General features: G+C 41.0%; 1 protein-coding gene across 1 annotated transcript in view; it reads right to left on the bottom strand.

Moving 5' to 3' along the window:
• pcxb (pyruvate carboxylase b) overlaps positions 1–22,026 on the bottom strand; it is a 309,723-nt gene that overhangs the window by 264,085 nt on the left and 23,612 nt on the right. Inside the window, exons 5-9 of the mRNA XM_030722659.1 lie at positions 20,481–20,646; positions 19,180–19,325; positions 15,138–15,255; positions 13,517–13,584; positions 11,057–11,140 (exon numbers count right to left, since the gene is read on the bottom strand). Coding sequence (XP_030578519.1) covers positions 11,057–11,140; positions 13,517–13,584; positions 15,138–15,255; positions 19,180–19,325; positions 20,481–20,646 — 582 coding nt within the window. The remainder of the gene's footprint in view (positions 1–11,056; positions 11,141–13,516; positions 13,585–15,137; positions 15,256–19,179; positions 19,326–20,480; positions 20,647–22,026) is intronic.

Here is a 22,026-nt window from a genome sequence, read left to right as displayed (position 1 = left end):
GGTACAATGAAAATGAGCTGCTTCATTCTCCTGCTTCAAGACAGTAACTCTGGTCATTGCAGGGTATAGTATGGAAGCAATGAATTATTATTCATAGGCACTTACGTTTCACTTTTTTGTTACTGCACATTGTGACTAATTGTCTCCCCTCGCCCACCGTTGTCTAGTGCATCCTCCACTCCATCCTTCCAACATTCCCTTGGCTGTAATCTCAGAAAGCAGTTGGCTGGAGTCCCGCCACCATCAAACCCCACCCCCAGCTGGCAGAAAGAGTCAATACCTCCCTCTCTTCCTCTAGTCTCAGTCCCAACACCTCACTTGGTTTTTGTACGAGCCCATTTTGTTTGTTTTTTTTTTTTTTTTTTAGTCTTTCCTTTTTATATACTTTTCCCATCAGCCGCTTCCCCACCTCTTTGTGCTTTGTTAGCCTCCAAACCCCTTTGATACCCCCCCAATCTTTGTTTCCTTTCTAGACCGTTTCAGATCACTTACTTTCCTCACCAAGTCTACTCCCAAAAAAGCTTTTAATGCTTCTCTTAACACCAAAAAAAAAAAAAAAAACTCCCATTCATAATCAGCAACAAAAGCAACCCTGCCCATTTCAATATCACACAGTTTAAATTTACAAATTCATGCAGTCCACACAGACACGATACACACACACACACACACACACACACACACACACACACACACACACACACAAAGAGACATGTGTGTGCGCTGGCATGCAGAGACCAGCCACAGATGCTCAAAATAGCACTCATCCAATCACAAGTGCCAATGTCACCCTGACATAGAAGACTCCTGCACTACTTCATGCATCCTCCATTTCACAGACCACAGCAGAATCTGCCTGTGCTTTCTGCACACACAGCTACAGACTGAACTGCAAGGGAAGGAGGGGGGGGGGTGGTGCAGTAGGTAAAAGAGGAGGAGAGAAAGCATTTGTTCATTTGTGATTGCAATAAAACACACGAGATTAGCGTGTAGTTAGAGCTGCCATCTTAGACATCCAATTATCTTTTTTGTTTCATCAGTGCTGTGGCGTTTCTGCAGAGTGCTTCCTTCAGACCACTTGTTAATCAACAAGTGGGTGTTACTTTAACATTTTATTGGTTGGACTTGAAGTCAGTTTATCAGTATTTAAAAAGCCGAGCTGTGTGTCTAGACTACAGCATCTTTTACTTTGGACTGAATGACCGGGATATGAAAAACAAGCAAAACAGGTTTATTTAAATCCAATTGCTAATGACCAACAGTGATCATCTAATTTTGTTCATTCCAGTTCAATTTGATTACTTTAGAGACAATATGGTATAAACATGAAAGCTTTTTATTTCTCTCATTTATGTGGCGAGTTTGATTTTGTTTACACATATTTAACACATTGTGCTGCCCTAGTTATACCATTTTAACAAGGTACCGGCTTCAGTCCGTGTATTACTAAAGAACCAATTCACAGGCAGCAAGGCTAAAAAAAGTGGTCATTTTTCCCCCACCCCATCAATCATATCCAAATGCACGCTTTTCCAGCTTAATATTTCAGAATGCTTTCAGGCTTTTCAGAGGAAAAAAGGTTTCAAAGTCAAGAACAGGAGTAAAAACACAGACACATGCAGACCGGGTGTTAGCAGGTCCGTGAGTAGAAAAAATATTTACAATCCACTGACCAGCTCCAGAGACAAAGTGTCAGCCTGAATTTGCGCGCCCCTCCTGTACGTGTCGACGGGGAACACGAACTGTGAGCTGGAGCGCGTCGGCTCTTCGCTCGCCGTCACCATGGTGATTGACAGCAGGACTAATTCCGCATTTAACACCCCGGGTGGACTGACAGACGTGTGTACCCACAAACAGCTTTACAGACGGAGAGGCAGGGAAAGGGGCCTGGGACGCCACAGGAGATGGCAACAAAGACACACAAAACAAGCATTTGATGTCACCAACAAGACTGTCTTGAAGTCTTACCACCACGGTAGGTGCTGTTATTCAAGAATGGTGGCATACCGTCATAATAGTGTTGCTGTGTCTTGAATTTTTGGGTTTTCAAACACCAAACTCTTAAATGAACTGCCATCCTACAGACACACCTGTTTCCTTATTTTGTGGACATCCGTTCTGTTCATCAGAACTTCAGGGTCACAGGAAACAGTTTTTGTGTTTGTGCAATAAACAAGGGTGCAGACATGTCAAGTCTTTCTAGTTAGCACTCCTTTATGTTACCATTATGATTAAATGTGTTTCCATAATGACATCTACAAAGTATGAATACAGTTACATTAAAAAGGGGAAACAAAAGCTTTATTGAGCAGTTCCCCCCCCATCCTGTTTGTGTCAGCACAAGGATAAATTAAACTGGTTTTTAACCATCATGTCAATGTTCCTAAATGGAAATTACTTCAATATACCAACTAGGCCTAAACCCAATAATACTTGAGCCGCTGAGATTTGATGATAGTGGTTATTGAGTTGGTGTGGCACAGCTGTTTAAATTAGAAGCAACACAATATCTCTCAGTGCACAAATTGTCTGGGTGATGACGACAATCAGGCTCGTCATCGTTGGAGGCAATTTCAATGCAGAGATATCGAGATGAGATTCCAGCGGCAAGCCCACATCTCCACAGTCTGAGACTGAACCGCACATTTCACAAGACAAGTGTAGCGTGAGTTACTTTTAGAGTACTGGCACCTAGGCGTGGGCAATATATCTTAATATATCAATAATTCAAGGAAATTTGTGATGATGATCTGTTACTGCAGACAGCAGTATTATTAGTGCAAACAAAATTGGGGCCATTTTCCCATCCTTTCTTCCTGTAAGATACTGCTATTGCTTACAGACTACCAACTAGTTTCTAAGTGTCACTGAGTGCCATACTGCAATATCAATGATAGAAATACACTATGCATTTATGTTCCCTAATGCACAGAAAAACTACATAAGCCCAAACATCTGATAATTTTGTACCTAAAAGGAGAGATACTTCAATAGCATAAAAGTGGCATACAAGAGGCCAGACCAACAAAGCAATACTGTGCAAAAATATCCCCGTGAAGCAAAACACAACAGTTCAGTGCAACCAGGATATGAAGGCACATGAGGAGGAGGTACTAGCACCTGGTGATGTGCGGCCAAAAAGCAAACAAATGACTCAACCGAGCATCCTTGTAGAGCTCGCCGATTGCTCTCCACGTGACAGGAAGACCAAACATCAAATGTAAGCACAAAAGTAACCCATGCAATGTTTTCCCAGGAAACTAAGTGAAACACAAATGGTTACCTTGGTTAAAGAGCTCAAAACTAAACCAAAAATACACCTGAAGAGTTGAAGTTACTTTAATTACCGTTAAACTAGTTGCTAAAAGCTTTCCTTTTCATGGACCTCATCTTGGTAAAGCAAAGCTGTTTGGAACAAAAAGTGCATTCAGATCAAGATTCTGATTGCAAAAGCTGCCAAACAAGACAGGTTTATAAAAAATAAATAAATAAAAAGAAATAGCCTTACGTTTCCACCATTTACCCACATCTGGAATTTCCAGCCATTTGCTCTTTCCGTCAAATGGAGTGTAATTAGCAAGATCTCCAGCGATACTCGGTTGAATCATTTGTTTACGTTTCGGTCACACCACCAGCTGCTAGCATTTCCTCCTCACATACCTTCCTAGCCTGTTATACTCAACTGTGTTTAAGTCTCAAGTGGTGAACAAGTTTGTTGTTTGGGTTTGCGTTGTGTTTACGTTCTTCAGTGCCACATGGCCTCACTGTATCACAGATATCACAATATGACACTTTTTTTTAATAAATACTGGTGTTCTCATGGACACTATGATACTGGCTACCCCATTGATACATCATGTGTCTGGATGGGGCTGCTGATGAATTGTGAACATATTCTGGGCAGCAGTAGAAAGATAAGTAGGCAAACAAGAACAATACTAAAAAGAAATACATCATTTCTCCCTCTCTCCAGAACTTTTAGCCACAAATTATTCTTCTCCTCAAGTCGACATGCACACAGATTTCAAACATTTGGCTCCTGTTCCCCTCTCTCCATCTCCCACTTAAAAAAAAAAAAAAAAAAAAAAAAAAAAAACACGCAGCAACATTTAGATTTTCTGCCCTCTTCCACTCATTTCACTGCATGAAAAGTACAAATAAAAATCAATACTGTCATTTCTGCTGGGGGGCTCACTTGCCACCAAACAAAAAGACTGGATCACAGATTAAAATGCAACACAGCCTCAATCATCAACACTCCTACACCACATGAGTACCAGAATTGAATTCCCAATTACAGCTGCACAAAAATGCAGTGTATGAAAGCAACTCAGCCTTCTGTCTTCAGGTTAAACTGATAAATATACCATGAAACAAAAATGGCACGCATTGAGGTTTCGCTGGCATTAAAGTTACCTGCAAATCCACACCTGTTTGCGTTTCCTCTCTCACACACAAACACACAGCGACAAATGTTACGCTAATCAGACGGATAGTTCTGCTGCTCACAGATATCTAAGGTGAGCACCTGCGCATACTAACATAAGGCATGCCTATTATACAGCCAACAATCATTCGGAGGCCTGCTAGCTGTGGCCCACTTTGAAACACGCACTATGCGAGACATGTTTTGTCCTTCACGCCGAGCGCTAAACGCACCAGCGTGTCTTGAGGCAAACTCCAACTGTGGAAGCAAGTGAACCAAATTCATTACAACAGCTTAAATGCATAATCATTGCAGATCACAGGCTTGCATTTTCTCATTTGCTTACACTCCTTCATAACAGCTACCTCTGCCAAACTCCAATCATGATATAGAGGTCTGAAAAGAGAGTTGGATATTGCTGCCAAACTGCAACATAAAGACTGTTCGAAGATTTCACTGGAAGAAGCCCAAAGAGTGGGTGAGAGAGATGAGCACAATACTGAGAAAACACTAAGAGTGTATCAGATGCAGTTATAGCAAGACATCTGGACACAAACCGGGAGAAAGAAAAAGACTCCCATAGCAAAAGGACACCACAAGCACCAATCAACAACATATGACTGTTCATATACCACCATATTTTAATATAGGATGATATATGTACAGCTCATTTACGTACAAAGTGATCATTAAAACAAAGTATTTAATGGAAGAGCCTGGTTGCAACATAGCTCCTAAAAGCTATCACATAGCTGCTACAAGGCTGGAGCTTATTCATTGGATTCTCATTTCAAACATGGTTTGTAAAGGGTATGAAAATAGGAACTAGTAAAACTTAACATTTTACATTTATTTATCGTGCTCTTTATCGTGTTATAAATCAAGCACACCCTTTTCCTTTACATTCAGAGTGCTTCTGCACTTTCAAATAAGCCTGAGCTCCCCTTCAATTTTGTTCACCTTGAGCTGTGATGACAGAGACTTTAAAAAAAAAAAAAAAAAAAAAAAAAAAGTCATAGGAGCGTTTCTGTAGGTGAACTTGCTGTATGATCATTGGTGGTTCCCTGCAGAACCCTTTGTGTGACTTAAGTGTTGGACACTCTCCCCACAGCTACACTACAGAGGTCTCAAGGTGCATAATCTCACTCCTACCGTGGCTTCATGCTGTCCACATCCACACCCGCAGACAGCAGGCAGGGCCCTTGTAAGACTGGTTTCATGGTCAAAAAGCACCCACATGTGGGCCAAAATCCCTCTGACAAACCATGTTCCCCAAATAAATCCTCTTATTTTTCATTTGAATTTTAAAGTTTAAAAATGCACTTCTCTAAATTTCAATAAATGTACGTTATAAAAATCTAAGATTATAATTAATGACCAAAATAATCAGGATTACCATAAACAACATGGTGCCATTTAGTTTTGCACGACACTCTTCTGTACATTTGAAGGAGACAATATTCAATATTGGCATCCTTCCTGTTCAACGATGCAGCAAAAACAAATCGGAATTAATCTGTTGTCAAACAGTAAATGTATCATACAGATGATTTATGCACAGCCAGTCAGCAACAAGCATACCACTTAGTCTTTACTCAATAAGTCAGATCTCTTGGGGCAGTTGCTGCAGCTCTGGAAATGTTAGAGTGTAATAGAATTTGTCAAATGTAGTGTGCGGTGTCTGAGACACATTACTTTATGTCTGTCTACTTATCACAGGATTGTGGAGCATATGTGCAATAAACTGCAGCCCATCGGCGCACAGATGTTGCATGCTTGCAAGTGCCACAAAACTTTTTGATGGTCCAACAAGAAATTTATGTCCAAACGCAGATATTCAACCTTACTTTCCATCACCACACTAATGCCCACCAAGCGAAGAAAGCAGGTGGGCTTCACTGCTGCCTGCAGCTTTTTCTTTATTAACTCGTTGTAGAAGCAAAGGATACAGAACACTACTGCTGAACATCACGCATGAGGAGGTACTAAAAGAAAAGCCAAACATTACATGGATGAATAAGCAAGCAATGATGCACCCAATCAGTGGGCGCGTCACTGATTATTAAAATCTCACACTGCTATAGTGAGATGCATCACTCAATTCTAATCAAGACTGGCTGGGATATTGCATGGGCTGGTAAAAAAAAGAAATGTCAGCCATAGACCTTTCACTGAACAAAGACAACAAAGCATCAATACAGGAGCCAGAAAAAGAGCCTCCCAAATCCTTTTCCAGGCAAGTATACAAAATCAGCTATTTGAACAGCAAAACACATAAGAGCACGGAGAGCTTGTTTGACAACATCTGATTTTCTTGTGAGATCTGACTAATGGCTGCAGGAAGTTAGTCCAGCTCTCAGCAGAAGGGTTTGAGCTCAGTGTTGCCAGGCAACTTTGTTCTCCAGGACATTCTATCAGGAAATGTTGTGACCTGTATCGAGTTCAAAGACTGCGCCGTTTCTCTGAAAGACTCAGATGGAGGCTGCTGATAATGAAAGATGTGTGATATGTACAGATGGCAAAATGATGGGGGGGGGCGCAGCACTACGGAGCTGCCATTAAAACCAGATAAGAGGAGAGAAATAGCAGGTGTGTGAATGAGTAGAGGGGAGAGAGGAGAGGAGAAAAAAAAAAAAAAAAAAAAAAACCCCACATTGCGGCTGACCATGTCCATCCCTTTATGACCACAGTTTAGTCATCTTCTGATGGTAGCACTATGCATAAATTTCTCCTCATGATGAATAAAGTTTCCTTCTGTTATAGCCAGGTTAATGAAGTTGCTAGTTTAACAGTAACAACTAGAATCAAATATTTCTCCCCAACAGCAGATCGGTGAGATGTTGCCGTGGTGGGATTTCAGCCCATTGTTCACTGCAGAACTCTTATTGCAGTGCCACTTACATGCTTCACTCTTGGTATAATGCAGGGGTGCCCAAACTTGCGGCCCCGCCCCCTTCTGGTCTGTGAATTGATGTCAAAAACAACAGAATTTGGCCCTTTGTTACTTTTGACATTTCACTTAACCCTCTTAATTGGAGAAGGTGAAATGTCAAAAAAGTAACTTAAAGGGCCCAATTGTATGTTATTTGACATCAATTCGCGGACCAGAAGTACTGGGCAGGGCCGGAAGCGGCCCACGGGCCGAGTTTGGGCACCCCTGGTATAATGTCTCGGTTTATGGATTTATGTGTTTGACTTATGCCTCGTTTTACAGGTACCCTGCCTTCCAAACAATCTAAGATTTAACTGGGATGACAACACCCCCCCCCCCCCAAAAAAAAAAGGTTTGAGCATCAGCAAAATGTACCGTAACAGTCTCCTGGGTTAGTGGTTTTCACCTCACAGCAGCTTTGTAACCCTCCCCATTCTTGCACATTTAAAAGACAGTTGATTATAAGCTCAAAACAAATTAAAGAAATCAAATAGTGTTGAATGCTTTTTCATAGCATCAGATTTGTATGTGTGGGTTTCTGTGAGCAGGTAAGACCACAAGTCTGTCATCTTTATCTACCAACTGTTTCTACAGCAGAGACTTTGGTGTTTTTGGTCTGGTATCAAGCAGAAGGAAGACTGTGCATAACCACACACAGAAACAGTAATGTCCCATACATCATGCTATTAAATTTCAGTGAGCTGCTCATTAAAATGAAAAGCCATTAATCAAAAATGAATACTGAATGCAAGATGTCCTTTCCAGGACAACGTTTAAGTATAATCACAGGTATGCAGTTAATGCAAGTATTTTAGTGTGAGCAAGAGCTACAATATGGTTGAATGCCAGCACACATTTGCTGCACAACTATCATTTTCTACTCTACAAGGTCTTGCATTATTTCTTACTCTTATACACATACATGCACAGGCTGTGACACATGCATACACCCATTAATAATTCTAAACTAAACACCAGAGTGCATCCTCAGTGTTGCTTAGGGAGCGCGTTTCAATACCCGAGGTGAGAGCAGGGCTCAGCTCTGAAGTGGAAGCCTTCACTGTGGAGGCTGACTTAAAGTGAAATGCAGTCACAACACATAGCAGGAAAATGCAACGGCAGGAGTGGGGGAGGGGGAGGCGAGACAGTCTGGAAGGAAGAAAATGAAAGATGACGCAGAGAGAAAGTGAGACCCCTGGTGATACTCTGCAAATGCTGCAGGTTTGAACTCTCAGCGGTGAGACTCGCTTCACATTTGTTCTACTTTGCAAACAATAAAACTGATTACTGGCACTGGATGAGCACTCAAGAGCTGTACGCCATAGAGAAAAAAAAAAAAAAAAAAGGTAAAATCCAAAAATTTATACGACTACTCTTGCAACTTTCATTTGTAAGGAATATTTCAGATTTCTTCAATCACTCTCTCTCATATCCATTCTTACATTTATCTGTGATCTCACAGAACAAGCCACCGTGTGGTTGGGAGCCTATCCTCACACCATTCACACTTATGGCCAATTTAGACTCAATTAGCCCAACAGTCATATTTGGCCTGTGGTAGGTGGCCAGAGTACCCACAGAGAACCCATGCCAACACAGGGAGTTTGTGCAACATCCAGCAGGAAAGGCCCCGGGCTGGCCAGCAGATTCAAACCTTCCTGCTCTGAGGGGGCAGTGCTAACTACTGCGACCCCCTAAAAAGAAAAACATGTGTACCAATCTAGTCAGATTACATGTTAAGGCCAATTACATTTTGAAATTTCACCATCAATATGCCTCACTCCTTTATTAGTAGGAGTGGGAATCAATAACAGTGAGACGCCAACTAAAGGTATCATGATACAGCAATTCTGCAGATACTCATCTATGACACAAAGTTATCTGTAACTGAAGTTTTAGATAGATCCCCCTCAGTCATTTTCTATCTAAGTGCCACCACACAAAGTATTGACTCAGGAAAGTCAAACTGGCACAAGTACCTGCATATTTCTCTAAAAGTATATTTGGCACCAGCGTATCACTAACATATTGCAAAGGAAAGCGGTAAGATATTTTATTCATATTTTTTTTAATTCTATTTTTTTTCCTAACCACTTACATGTATATTTATGATCACTTCTATTTTCTGTACCTGCTTTCCCTCACGATAGAGTAGTTGCAAACAATGATATCCCATCTGTGCTGTACTTTCAACAGCAAACCGAGAACAAAACCTTAACAAGCAAACTGCTACAGTTATTCCTGGTCTGCACGTACATCTAAATCAAATACTGAACTCTGACTGCAGGTAGTCTTTGACACCAAAACCATTTAAAACTCAAGGTTTAGAAAGAGTCTTTCTAGTGCATGCAACAGCAGCAGTAAATCTCAGACAGCACATCGTAATGGTGGAGAAGCTACTGCATGTCCTTGTATTCAAGTCAGCCGAGAACAGCAAATGGGTATGTGCAAGAGCACGCATGCATGCTGTACTCTTGTTGGCACCTGTCATCCTCACACCATCATTTAAAAGAGCAATATCACTCTTGTTTCAAACTATAATATGCAGTCATGGAGCTCGCTGCTGCTGCTGCTCTTAAGGCACAAGGAGACATGTTTTGTCACTTTAAGCAGACGAGCTGAGTGATGCTGATACCATTACTGCAAGAAGGGGAAAAAAAAAAAAAGTCACTGCTAGGCTAAGGTCACATCACAACTCTCAAAATTTCTGTCTTACATAACGACTGGTATCAAGATCATTTCTTTAGAAAAATCACCATCCCTGTCTCCAACCTCCTCTCCCTCCTCCCTCATCACTCCCATCCATTCTTCAACTGGGCCATTACCCGAACAGGCCATTTCTTGAAATCTCCTCAGAGAGAGAGAGAGAGGAGGCTCGACTTTTAAGTGATGCCGTCATAGTTGAGCCAACTTGCCGGTGACGCTAAAGCCAGACAAGTGATTTCAAAAGGCTAAATACCAGGTGAGATGCTCTCAAACTGTTCGAGCACTCATCTCCACAATTGCATTTCCACTGTCTGCACTGCAGACATCAATTTCCACCCATTTTCAAATTACGTTTTCATTTTCACAGTTTGGCAGAGCGCTTACATCCTCATCTAAATCGCAGGTAGATGGCACATTAAAATTCTTGGTCCAAATCCAAGTTTTTTGTGTTGCAGACCAATTATAGACAGAACAGTGAATTTTATGGGGAATTTGCTCAGATTTCTTAAACACAAAAAAAAAAAAAAAAACAATCCAATGGTTGACAGTACTTGCCAGGAAAGGCTTTTCAGTTTCAGTGAGCCATTTCTTCTCCAGGCTGCCAACTTTTCTTAACAAGTGTTCTAAACTTAATACTGCACATTCAACACACTGAGACCTGCTTTCACAGTATGTGGAGGAAATCCTGCTTCCAAATGAAGAAGCTGTCTGACATCAGACTGCAACTGCATGAACATTTTTTATTTTTTTTTTAAAAAAAACAGTTAATGCTGTATGCTCAGTGATTACAAAAATGATTAAGAGGGGGGGCTCTGTCAAAACTTTTTTCCTCCCCTTTTCCATTTATTCAGGCACAATTCCCATAGTGTTATGAAAAGGACTCGTTAAACTAAACCTTGGGGAAAGCCTGTATGACTAAAACAAAAAGGTAAAGAGACAGAATGTGTCATGAGCTCTGAAGCTCAGTTATTTGCTGTACAACACAATCATACCTGTCTGGCAAGGTTGACAGCATCAGAGTGAAGGCGGTCTCTGAGATGAGGGTCCAGCTGGAACGCCGGTGCAATCTCCACAACCTTCAAAACAAACAGATCCTATTAATATTGGCAACATCAGGAAAAAAAGAAATGCTAAATCACAATGGCAGGGTGGATAACAAGCACTGTGGTTTAATTTGGTTTAAATGGTGAACTACTAATTAGTCTTTTGCTTTTGAAATTATAAAGTAAATAAATGACTGTGGCTATAGAAAAATCTGTCTTTAGACTGCATAATGAAAGCCAGACTTGGAGGGAGCCAATCTGAAATCTCCCAGGAAACTAAAGGCTCAAATGCACACAAGACGAGGATAGCGCTTTTGTTTTCCCCCAGAGGCCATTAATAACTTTCCCCACAGAGCTGAAACGTTGGACAGGGGAACATCTGGAGGAACTGTGTAATCGTAGACAAAAGAAAAGGAGCTCTGCTGTCAAAGGAGAGAAAGAGGGAGTGTAACAGAAACCAAAACTAAACCAGGGCTAAAGAAACCCCAGATGAGCATTCACCAAAGACAAGAGGACTAGCGGGTGGGGTCTTTAATGCATTTAGGCCGTGATTATGAGGCTTTGACACTGGTCCTAATAATTCTGACACTTCTGGAGGGATCCGGATTCAACTAGACAACAACACTCGGTTCTGATTCATTTAGCCCAACAACGAGGCTGAAAATTAGCCTCTTAATTTTCTTAGACACTAATGCTGCATTTGATACACCAGGAAGCAAATGATTTACCACTGGAAGCTGAATAGTTAGAAAATCTGAAAAGCTATGGGACCCTTTCCTGTCATTGATGCTACATTATTTGAGGGATCTCTAAAACTAGCCACAAAAAAATAAATAATAAATATTGAAACTCTAAAAACTGCATTATCCATTGAACAACATAACTGCAGATCATCAACCATTATGATGACTGCTTTGTAAGCCGTTTGGTGCTGAATAGGTGGAGTATAGCAGGCTTATTTTCATGGTAAACAGCGTTGATGAGAGCAAAGCTGTGGGTGAGGAATCTGAACAATGAGCTTAAAGATGCTTAAATGCTCCACAGCGCTGCTGGGGACTACAGAGTTGGAAGATAATTGTCTGTTGGTTCATTACTAGAAGTGACTGTTTACCCGTAATGCAGAAATGTAATCTATTGTTTATATGGAATTGTGCTCCTTGAGATTTCTATATTATAGTGCACCCAAATCCCCAGATTTCAGTGCATTTCACCATAAGAAACAAACTAATAAAACTACTTAACCTATTTAGTCATAATTTGTTTTCATTTTCCTTGCTTGGTAGAGTTTGTCTCATTTAAGCTTTCGCAAAACAGAGTGAATTATTTGTGGTTGCGTGTGGCCTTCTGGGTGCGTGGGGGATCAGTTTCTTTTCGCTGCGTCAAACAAGTCAACCCATCAGACAGAAACAGGGGACTTCAGCTCAAAGCAACGTGACCCATTACAAATTTTAAAATAAAACCCCTAGAACTCAACTGAAATCTCCATCAGATCTTATTGCCAAAAAGAAGCCTCCCTCCAAGTACGAGTAGCTCTTCTGCGACAAAAAATATCCCATCTGCGCTCTGCCGTCCCAAATCTATTTCAACAAGCAACTATTCTTGTTTCCGAGATTGAAAGAGATCTTAGATTAAGGGCAAAGGCAGATTAAGTCTGGCAGAATCAAAGACCAGCAGTTCTAGCATGAACGGAGCCACTGATATGATTATCATCTGTAATTTGATTAAAGGGAAAGGAAGAAAGTGATGAAAACACATGATTAAAACTGCTCTGAGGTGACAATAAGTAATGAAATATTACACATGTTAATCAGCTGCCTCTGATGAAAGCACTGTCACATTGAGTGATTAGATGGAAATTTCTATTTCTATTCCCCCCTTTCAGACATTTTTTGTTAATTTGATAATCAGGTGATGCTGTAATACCTCATTTCTCTCCAGTAACAGTCCAATGAATGGCTGGCTAATAAATATGAATGAATTCAAACGTTCTCAAAGAAACTGCTTTTGTTGATCCAAGTTGATTTGTTGGAGGATTACACAGTTGCTGCCAAGACTCCCATTCACACGGGATTAACAGTGGCTAATTTTTATTGGAATAAGATCCTTTCACCCCCTGCAGCTTGAAGCGGTCTATGACACTCGGGGCCACCTGTGCGACATTAACTATAATAAAAGGATTATTAACGCCTTACGCAGAACGCTGCTGAATTAGCCCGTTTGCGTAAACCAAAGAAAACAAAAACACTACAGTCCTTTGTATATTCAGCACAGCAAAGCGCACACATGCAATTCATGCTTGTGACTTTTCATGCCCGCCCACCATTACCAGACACTTCATCCTAATCTACTTAAGAAATGCCACAAATATAATCTTCAATAAAAACATTAAGATAGACAAAAGGACTTCACCTTTTGGTGTCTCCGCTGAATGGAGCAGTCTCTCTCGTAGAGGTGGATGACATTACCATATTTATCACCTGAGGAAAAAAAAAAAAAAAAAAAAGATGTAAGTGAGGAAATAATAGGGGAGGAAAATAAATAAAGATAAGCAGGAGAACGAGGAAAAAGAGCAGTTAAACATTGTGTCTCCATTCAAGGACAGGAGGAAGAAAAACATTTCGTTGATGTGTCACTGTGAGGTAAGTCCAAGAGCTGAGCTTTAGAGTAACCACAGATTTCCTAAAAATCATACTATGAGACACTTCTCACAATGCGACTACAGCTCACATGTTTCAAACAAATGACAAAATGATGCATAAGACATTTATGTCAATGTGACAAAGGTACTTTTAGTTACATTCTTACTAAGGAGGAGACCGTAAATTAGAAATAAAATTCCAGTTTTTTTTCCTCAAATACTTTAATGTGTAAGAGTACAGAAGAGACAAGCATCCGGCCCCACTTCCCATTAACATTCCTTTTCTTGATTAATTTCTAAAATATTTTCTAGATTGGTCCTTTTCTCCTAGAGAAAAGTTTTTTTTTTTTTTTTTTTTTTTTTTTTTTAATTTAACTTCAAATGTCTTGTTTTGTTCAAATGATTCAGGAGCGAAAGCTACTCAGCTGCTCTCGGTTATGAACCCATTTTATTATTCCAGCTATTCATCTTTAACAATTTTGCTGAAAATGAAATTAATTTATGCATTATCAAAAAACAGCTTCAATTTAATACCGTCAGTTAATCATTTAAACTTTTATTCGTTGCGGTCGACTTGCTGAATAGAGCACTAGCAAACGTGTATCCATGTTAACTGCCATTTGTTAAGTTAAACACTCCAAGGACTAAAACTCATCACAGGTTAACGGCACTGTTAAAATTTGTACGCCTTCAAAATAGTTCCTGCAATCTAATACAAGCAAGGAGTGATGAGAGCCAGGTAGGAAAAAAGAAAAAAGGGATGGCTGGATATTTGGAAAGGATTAAGAGGGAATGAAACTGGATGGGAAAAGGGAGGAGAGATTTTTTTTTTTGGGGGGGGGGGGGGGGGGGGGGGGGGTAATTAAACAGAGACTAAGAGAGGGAGTGAAGGACTGCCAGAATACAGAGGGGCTGGCAAAGACATGGCTGTTACAGGTAATTCAGAAAAATTCACAAAATTCTTTGCACGCCCTAAAGACAGCAATTAATCAGTGACCACACACACACACACACACACACACACACACACACACTTCTGAATGCCACTTACTGTATGTGTGGCCATGCAAACACACACACCCACCCACTTGTGCAGTACAGTACAGGCTCCAAGCACAGACACTTCCTGTAAGTGTTGGTGTTGAATTTCAGTCCTATAATAGAGTGCTTGCAGAGTAACATGCACTATAATGAGGAGATGTAATGGCTGGAGAATCGGCTGCTTGACAATAAATCATCTCTCTCATTGCTCGTCTGCCTCCCTCCTCTCAGCACTGCTACAGAGTTCAAGGTTTACAATGCAGTTTGCTTTCTTAATGAAACTCAGATAAACAAACCAGATACATTTTTTTTTTAAAAAGGCAAACTCAAATTAAGTCAGAGCGCACTTACCGAGGATCTGTACTTCAATGTGCCTTGGCTTTTCAATAAATTTCTCAACAAACAAGGCTCCATTCCCAAACGCCGTCAGGGCTTCGGAGTAGGCCCGCTGGTAATTCTCCTCGAGTTCCTGACAAACAAGAAAAATCCATACGTGTTCGAGTTAGTTCAACCACTCAAGAGAGAAGACAGCCCCAGCAAAGAAACCAATGGTTTTCAAATCTATGCAGTGGTATCATTATTTAGAAAACTACAGTTTCCTTTTCATTTTCTTCCCATTTCCCTTATGTGATTCACATGCAATATTTTATTTCAGCAGACATGTTTACATTCCCCTAAGGAACAACATGGGACACGAGATCTCTGGAAGATCACGGCCCACCATGTTGAAGGTCATGACTCCATCTGTGTTTGGCAGTCTGCAATATTGTGCCAGCCAGTTCAGTCCTCTCCACGGGGGAAAAGATACAAGTCACCACCATGCTTCCTTCCCCTGAGCCTCAGGAGAGGAAACTTGAGTCCATCCTCAGCTGTCATCTCATAGCCTTGGGGGGGGGGGGGGTACTTTTAAAGGCATAACTACAACATTTTCAAGGCAACTGCAGACGTCGCCAGCACTGCCAAAAGCAGCTTGTCAGAAAGAAAAGGGCAGGAATGGCCCAAAAGAAAACAATTTTCACAGAACAGGAAATTATACAACTTTATTAAAACAAGAAAAATATCTGAAAATGTAAGCATTCATTAAAACATGCGATCAGAGTCGCAGGATATCGACAAGGAGGCAAATCACAAGATTTAGCACAATCAGCGTTCACCAACTGGCTGTCACCACTTCAATCACGTACTATGAATTTAGCGCTTTGAACGCACAAACAGTCTTACCTTCTTACCCAAAACTGGTCATCTCATGAGATCATCATTCCTATAAACGTGATGCAACTGAGAAATGTTACTTACAAGTCTCAGTGAATTCAATATGTTGGGAAAAGGAACTCCAAGTCAGACGGTTCAGAGTTGCTCAATCACATCTGCAAGTGTAGTTTTGTAAATAAATTTTGAAAGACTAGGAAAGTTAGGAGGATTGCATTTGTACTCCTTCCACATCTGGCCACTGGAGCTTTGATGCGTGCCATTCTCCCTTCTCCTTTCAGTTCTTTCAGAAAGCGCATCACATCAAACTTAGGGAGGCAAAAAAAATAAATCTTAAGAAATCTAGCAATCTGGCTGCTTCGCTTATCAGTAAACATCCACATTTCCTCCTACAATATATTGAGAATATTAGGCCCAGTCTGTTAATTCAGCATACAGATGACTCACAAGCTGGCCTTAGTGGAATAAAAAGGCAACCTACGCATTGTTGCTTGGGGGCCCGACAGTACAGAGAAACCTCTTTACAATTTCCTCACATCATATCTGCTGGAGCTGCTCAGGCCCTTGTGACTCAACTGAATAACTAGAAATGTCAACAATTAATTAATTAGACTGGGGGTACAACTCAGAAAAAGGTCATACTTTCCAATGGATTGCTGACTTGCAAGGTTCAATGACTGTGGTACAATGCAACACTGCCACTACTTGTGTAGATCAGTAAGTAGAGCATAGTACCAGTGAACAAAGTGGGGCTTACACTAACCAGTATCAATTTAAATGTAATGCCTGCATCTTGGTCCAGGGTTTAAACGCTGCAGCCAGTAGGCATACCCAGCAATGTGTTAATAAAAATGAGAACAGAGTGCTCTGCTTCATTTGGGGGCCAAGTTCACACCTTAAACTGTTTATGCTCCAGATATTGTTTGAGCAGGATAATATCCAACAAGAAGCTGCAAAGAGTCAACAGGGAATACTGTCGGAATCAAGGGGCAGCAATGACACACCCCCTCCACTGCCCTCGTATGAGCAGCAAAGCATCCGCCAGGCATACACTAAAACAGGGGTGATAACCTGCCACTTCCTGGTGTTCAGAGGCCTGAAGGCCCCTTTGAGAGACACATTTTGGAAAAATATACAATTCTAGACCGTAAAATAAAAATCACATCTTTGGCTTCATTTTACCCTCTATAATTTCAAATATTATGTAATAAAAAACATAATTACAATTACCCTCATATTGAACTGTGTCAAGATAAACTGTTACTGTCTCTGCTTGGCCAACTCGCCAATAGCAAATCAATTGAGGTTATGAGTGTTTTTCTTAGGAGGTTAAAGTAAAGCTCTTCAGATCCCTCCCCCCACAAGCATTTCCCACAACAGTCGGTGCTGAAACGCTTAATGAATGTATTTTAAGTGACTCGCTTGTGAGGTTAACTGCCTGTAACCGGCGCTGTTATACAATGACACATACACACACACACACACACACACACACACCGTGCTCAATATAAGCGAAATAAAAAACAGCAGAAGCACCATTTACGCAGACCATCAGCACACTTCTCAAAATTATTAATGACCACTTTGTGGGTCATTATGTTGGCTCAGACTTCAGGAGATATTCAAAGAAGAACTCTGATCCCGGACTCTGGTCGGTGCCAACGTTTGGCTCGGATTCAGAATCTGGATGCGTCAGGGTTTTTACAGAGCGATCCCAAATAAGACACGTTTAATATTTAGGAGTTGAAATCTGGATGATTATGACACCACTTTTACAACAGCCAGCGAGAGAGTGCAAAACAAGCCTACTGAGACGCCAGTGAAAGGTGACATTTGAGAACACAGGCCATAAGACACCAAGCTGGCATACTACTGTTGACAGATATGCAGCATGCAAAAAACCAGGCTAAATTCCAAAAATTGTTTCCTAAAGTTTCCAAACTTCTAGATTAACAAGCAACAACGGATTTCATTTCTCTCTCTTCTCTATAGATTCTAACTTGAAGACGTCAAACTGTCTGGTTTGAGGTTTTAGCAACGATGCAAACTGAAACTCACAAGTAGTGAATTTGTAAATAATCAAACTTCTGATATAATCTCCACTAGATTTTCAAGGAATTGTTGATCAATCACAATCCACAGAGCGTTATCGCCACAGGCTGAGGACAGAAATGTTGCCACCATCAGTAAAGGGCAAATTTTGCTGGTTAAGTGCCGAGGCCACACCCCAGGTATGTGTGGCTGCACTGGGTGGAGGGTTTCCCCCTGATAGCTGAGAAGTTTGCTGGTTGCTTTTTTAAACCAAAAATCATGCGCTGTTCATTTGCAGTTCAATATACTACATTTTCAGGCAAAGCTTGGAAGATACTTACAGGCAGTGAAGTTAGGATACACACTGGAAATATTGGAAAGTCCAGTTCTTGATTGCATCACTGCTTTGTGCACAGCCGAGATCACGCATTACTGACTGAAGTACAATCTCCAGTTCATGCTGAAGAATAAACAATCTGAGTTGGCCATTGACGGTCTTTGTTTCTTCCCCTCCTCACTCTAAAGTATTGAATTACTACAAGAAGTTTTTGTATTGCCATAAGACTTTTGAGCCAAGGGAAGAATATCTAGAATTTCTCTGTAAATTCCTGATACAGCCTAATTAAAAAAATAAATCTGATTTGAAAACTCCTGTAATCTGAGTCTGGATTAAGATTATGCAGTCTGCTTAATAGTCTTCTCCACTTTATATTCATAACTGAACTATAGATAGGGTTATATAATACACATGTTGAGGCATTTTACCATTTAAAAAAAAAAAAAGGTGCAACATAGACAAAGTACAGGTAAAAATATAGGCATTGTGAGACATTGCTTTAAGTGCCCTCTGGACAGTTTCCAGTTATACTCAAAAGAAAAGAGAAAGCCTTAGCCAAACACAGAAATCACTCAGGCTTCTTCACTAAGTGGCAGAGGCAATTTCAGTGCACACATTCAAATACATCCAGAGTGACAGGCAGCCAGAGAGAAAAATGACCAGTTTGCGATTCACAAGCAATTTCAACCTGATCCAAAACAAACTGAAAATTAATGAAGGGGGGGAGGGAGGGGGGGGGGGTCAGGGTGGTCAGTCAAGATGTAATTTAAACAACTTCCTCCAACACCATACATCATGTACAGTAGAAGTGCTCACCTCGTATTCTCTGACCACCCTCATGCCGCGACCACCTCCACCATAGGCTGCTTTGAAGATTATGGGGAAGCCGTATGTCTGGGCGAACGCCTGCGCCTCTTGCAGACTTGAGATGGGGGAATCTGTTCCTGGGACCACAGGTACTCCTATACAGGGTTGGGTTTTGTGACAGTTACTTTAAAAAAAAAGTCAAATGTTTCTTTAAAAAAAAAAAAAAAAAAAAAAAATTAAAAACCACACACACACACACACACACAGTAGCACCCCAATTATGGAAGCAAGTGATATAATCAAAGAAGATTGCACTTTAATGGCTGCCAATCTCCCAAGATCTAACTTAGCTAGAAATAGACTAAATTATACAACAAAAGAGAACAGTTTAATGGCACAAAAATGACAAGAGCGTGTAATTAATACAAACACTGCTTAGATTGTTAGATTTCCTACAGCTGCACAAAAGGAAAAAAGAAAATGCAGAAAAATGTATGCTCTTAAAATATTCATATCAGTGCAGACAAAATTAATACAAGTATAAAAGCCATTGCAAATGTAAAGCCAGAGTGAAAGGTAGAGGGAGATGTGAGTCATCGTGCACAGTGATTTAAATTTCAGCCACTCTATTACTAATAGCATTACAAGCTTCAGATGCATACCACCAATCATCTTTGCTTCCATTTAATGCAACTACTACTATCACATAATATGAACCTATTATGCTTATTTCCAATTCCATATTTTTTTTTCCCCCCCTTACTAGAACAGCCTCGCATGGTTCGAAGTTCAAAACAATCTTCATATTTTACTGGGGCTCGGTGCAGCAAGTTCAATTCTCCCTTTAAAGGCAACTTTCTTCTGATTTGCTGGCTCTTGCAAAATCAAGGTTTGAATAGCAGGGTTGTGCAGCTGCTGTGCTCACAGCAACATGCCTGAGAAGACCATTTTAAGGGTATTTGCCATTTTTAGAAGCCAGGAATATAAAAACACTGTCAGAAAAGGAGCATTTGGAGAAGTCTGAAGACTGAGATTTTGGCTCAGAAATTTCCAGTACTGACCTCATTATTTGAAACACTAACAGTATATCTCTCTCCCCATTTATATCTATATCTATTATTTCCCTCCGCTTATCCTTTTCAGGGTCGGGGGTGGGGGGGCTGGAGCCTATCCCAGCTGACATGGGGCGAGAGGCAGGGTACTATATCAATATTTTTTTTTTTCCCTTTTTTAAAAAAGCACAATAGCTCCACTTTAAAGCCCAAAACACATACTACATGCATTGAACTGTAACAGCAGTTTCATCATACCTGCACTGACGGCCAGGGAACGGGCCTCCACTTTGTCTCCCATTTTGCGGACTGTGTCTGGGGCTGGTCCAACAAACATCACCCCGGCATCTGTGCAGGCCTGAGCAAAGTCTGACCGCTCAGACAGGAAGCCATAGCCAGGATGGATCGCATCCACATTGTTGTCCTAAGTAGTGAGAGAGGCACAGATGGATAAAGCACTTGCCTAAACACATTTTCATTCACCCATTCCAGAGAAAGTAAATATAGTCAAGCTAAGCTGCATGAGTTCTGTTAAAACAGAGCCACTGCAGTTAGCACTCGATGATTAGTTAGGGAAACAAAGAGGTGTCACACTAACCTACATGCTTTAGCACATGTGATCAAGGGTAGTGCAAAGAATTTGTGTCACTTAAAAAGGTTTGAGAGTCCATTTTATTCTCATCCTATCTTAGTTACCATTACCCTAATCATCATCTGCTCAATGGACACCAGTAGGAGACTGAGTGAACACACAGGCATACATAATTTGAGGGTCAGCAGGAAGGTATTGAGCACGCGTACATGCTCGCTCCTACAAAGGGTAGCAGACAGATACAGTAGCTGCTGAGGGCTGACGGATAGAGCCATCTCTGGATCAGTATGTGCCATCTGCTCTCGGATACAAGGCGGACTATAATTATGGGCTGTCCCGTTGTTAAGGGAGCTGTTACTGGCAGGCCAGAAGAGGCACTGAGCCACACACAGAAATGTAGCAAGTGCCACGCATGCACACAAGCAGGTAAAACACACCCACCACCTCAAACACGCACACACAAATGCAGAGAGACATGAACAGCAGATGAAGATTAACACAAATGTTAGTACAATACACCAGGGTACACACACACACACACACACACACAGATGATGATTTCAGGAGAGAAATGGATCGTTTTGCTAGCCACTCAGTAAAGACACATTGTGAACAAGAGGTAAACATACTCTAAATATGAAAGAACACACACACACACACACACACACACACACACACACACAGTTGGCATGAGGTGGCTGAGCTCCCAGATAGGCAGACGGATTTTTGAGAAATGAGTTGGATGGCAAAGGCTCCCCGACTTGGCTGGCTGACCACATGCCCACGCAGAAAATTATAAACCGTGAGAGATTGATCAGAAAAATGATAATGAACTACTGACAGTATGTCCTGGAGGGGTGGAGGGAGGATGGGAGAGAAGGGATGCCACGAGGAGCAGATCTGATCTACACACCGATAAGTGGCAGAGGGAAAAGAAAGAAAGGGAGATGGCAAATGAAAGTGAAAAGGAAATCAGGGAAAGCAAGAAACTCTGGACCCAGGAAAGGGCACTGAACATGAAAGGAAAGATCAACAGTGTAGGGGTGAGTGAGGACTTGAACAGAAGACACCGAACCATATTCAGTCACTTGTCCAAACACTCACTAGAGATTTTACGGAACTACTGACAGCAACAGACTTTCAAATTTCAGGTCCATAGCACGGACTCTTTTCCAGCCATTCATTTCAAAGTTACAGCCTGCAAAATACTGT

Source organism: Archocentrus centrarchus, assembly GCF_007364275.1.
Source record: "Archocentrus centrarchus isolate MPI-CPG fArcCen1 chromosome 18 unlocalized genomic scaffold, fArcCen1 scaffold_23_ctg1, whole genome shotgun sequence".
In the NCBI taxonomy this organism is placed as follows: Eukaryota; Metazoa; Chordata; class Actinopteri; order Cichliformes; family Cichlidae; genus Archocentrus; species Archocentrus centrarchus.
Note: the sequence above shows the minus strand (reverse complement) of the source record. Positions and strands in the feature narration are given on the sequence as shown.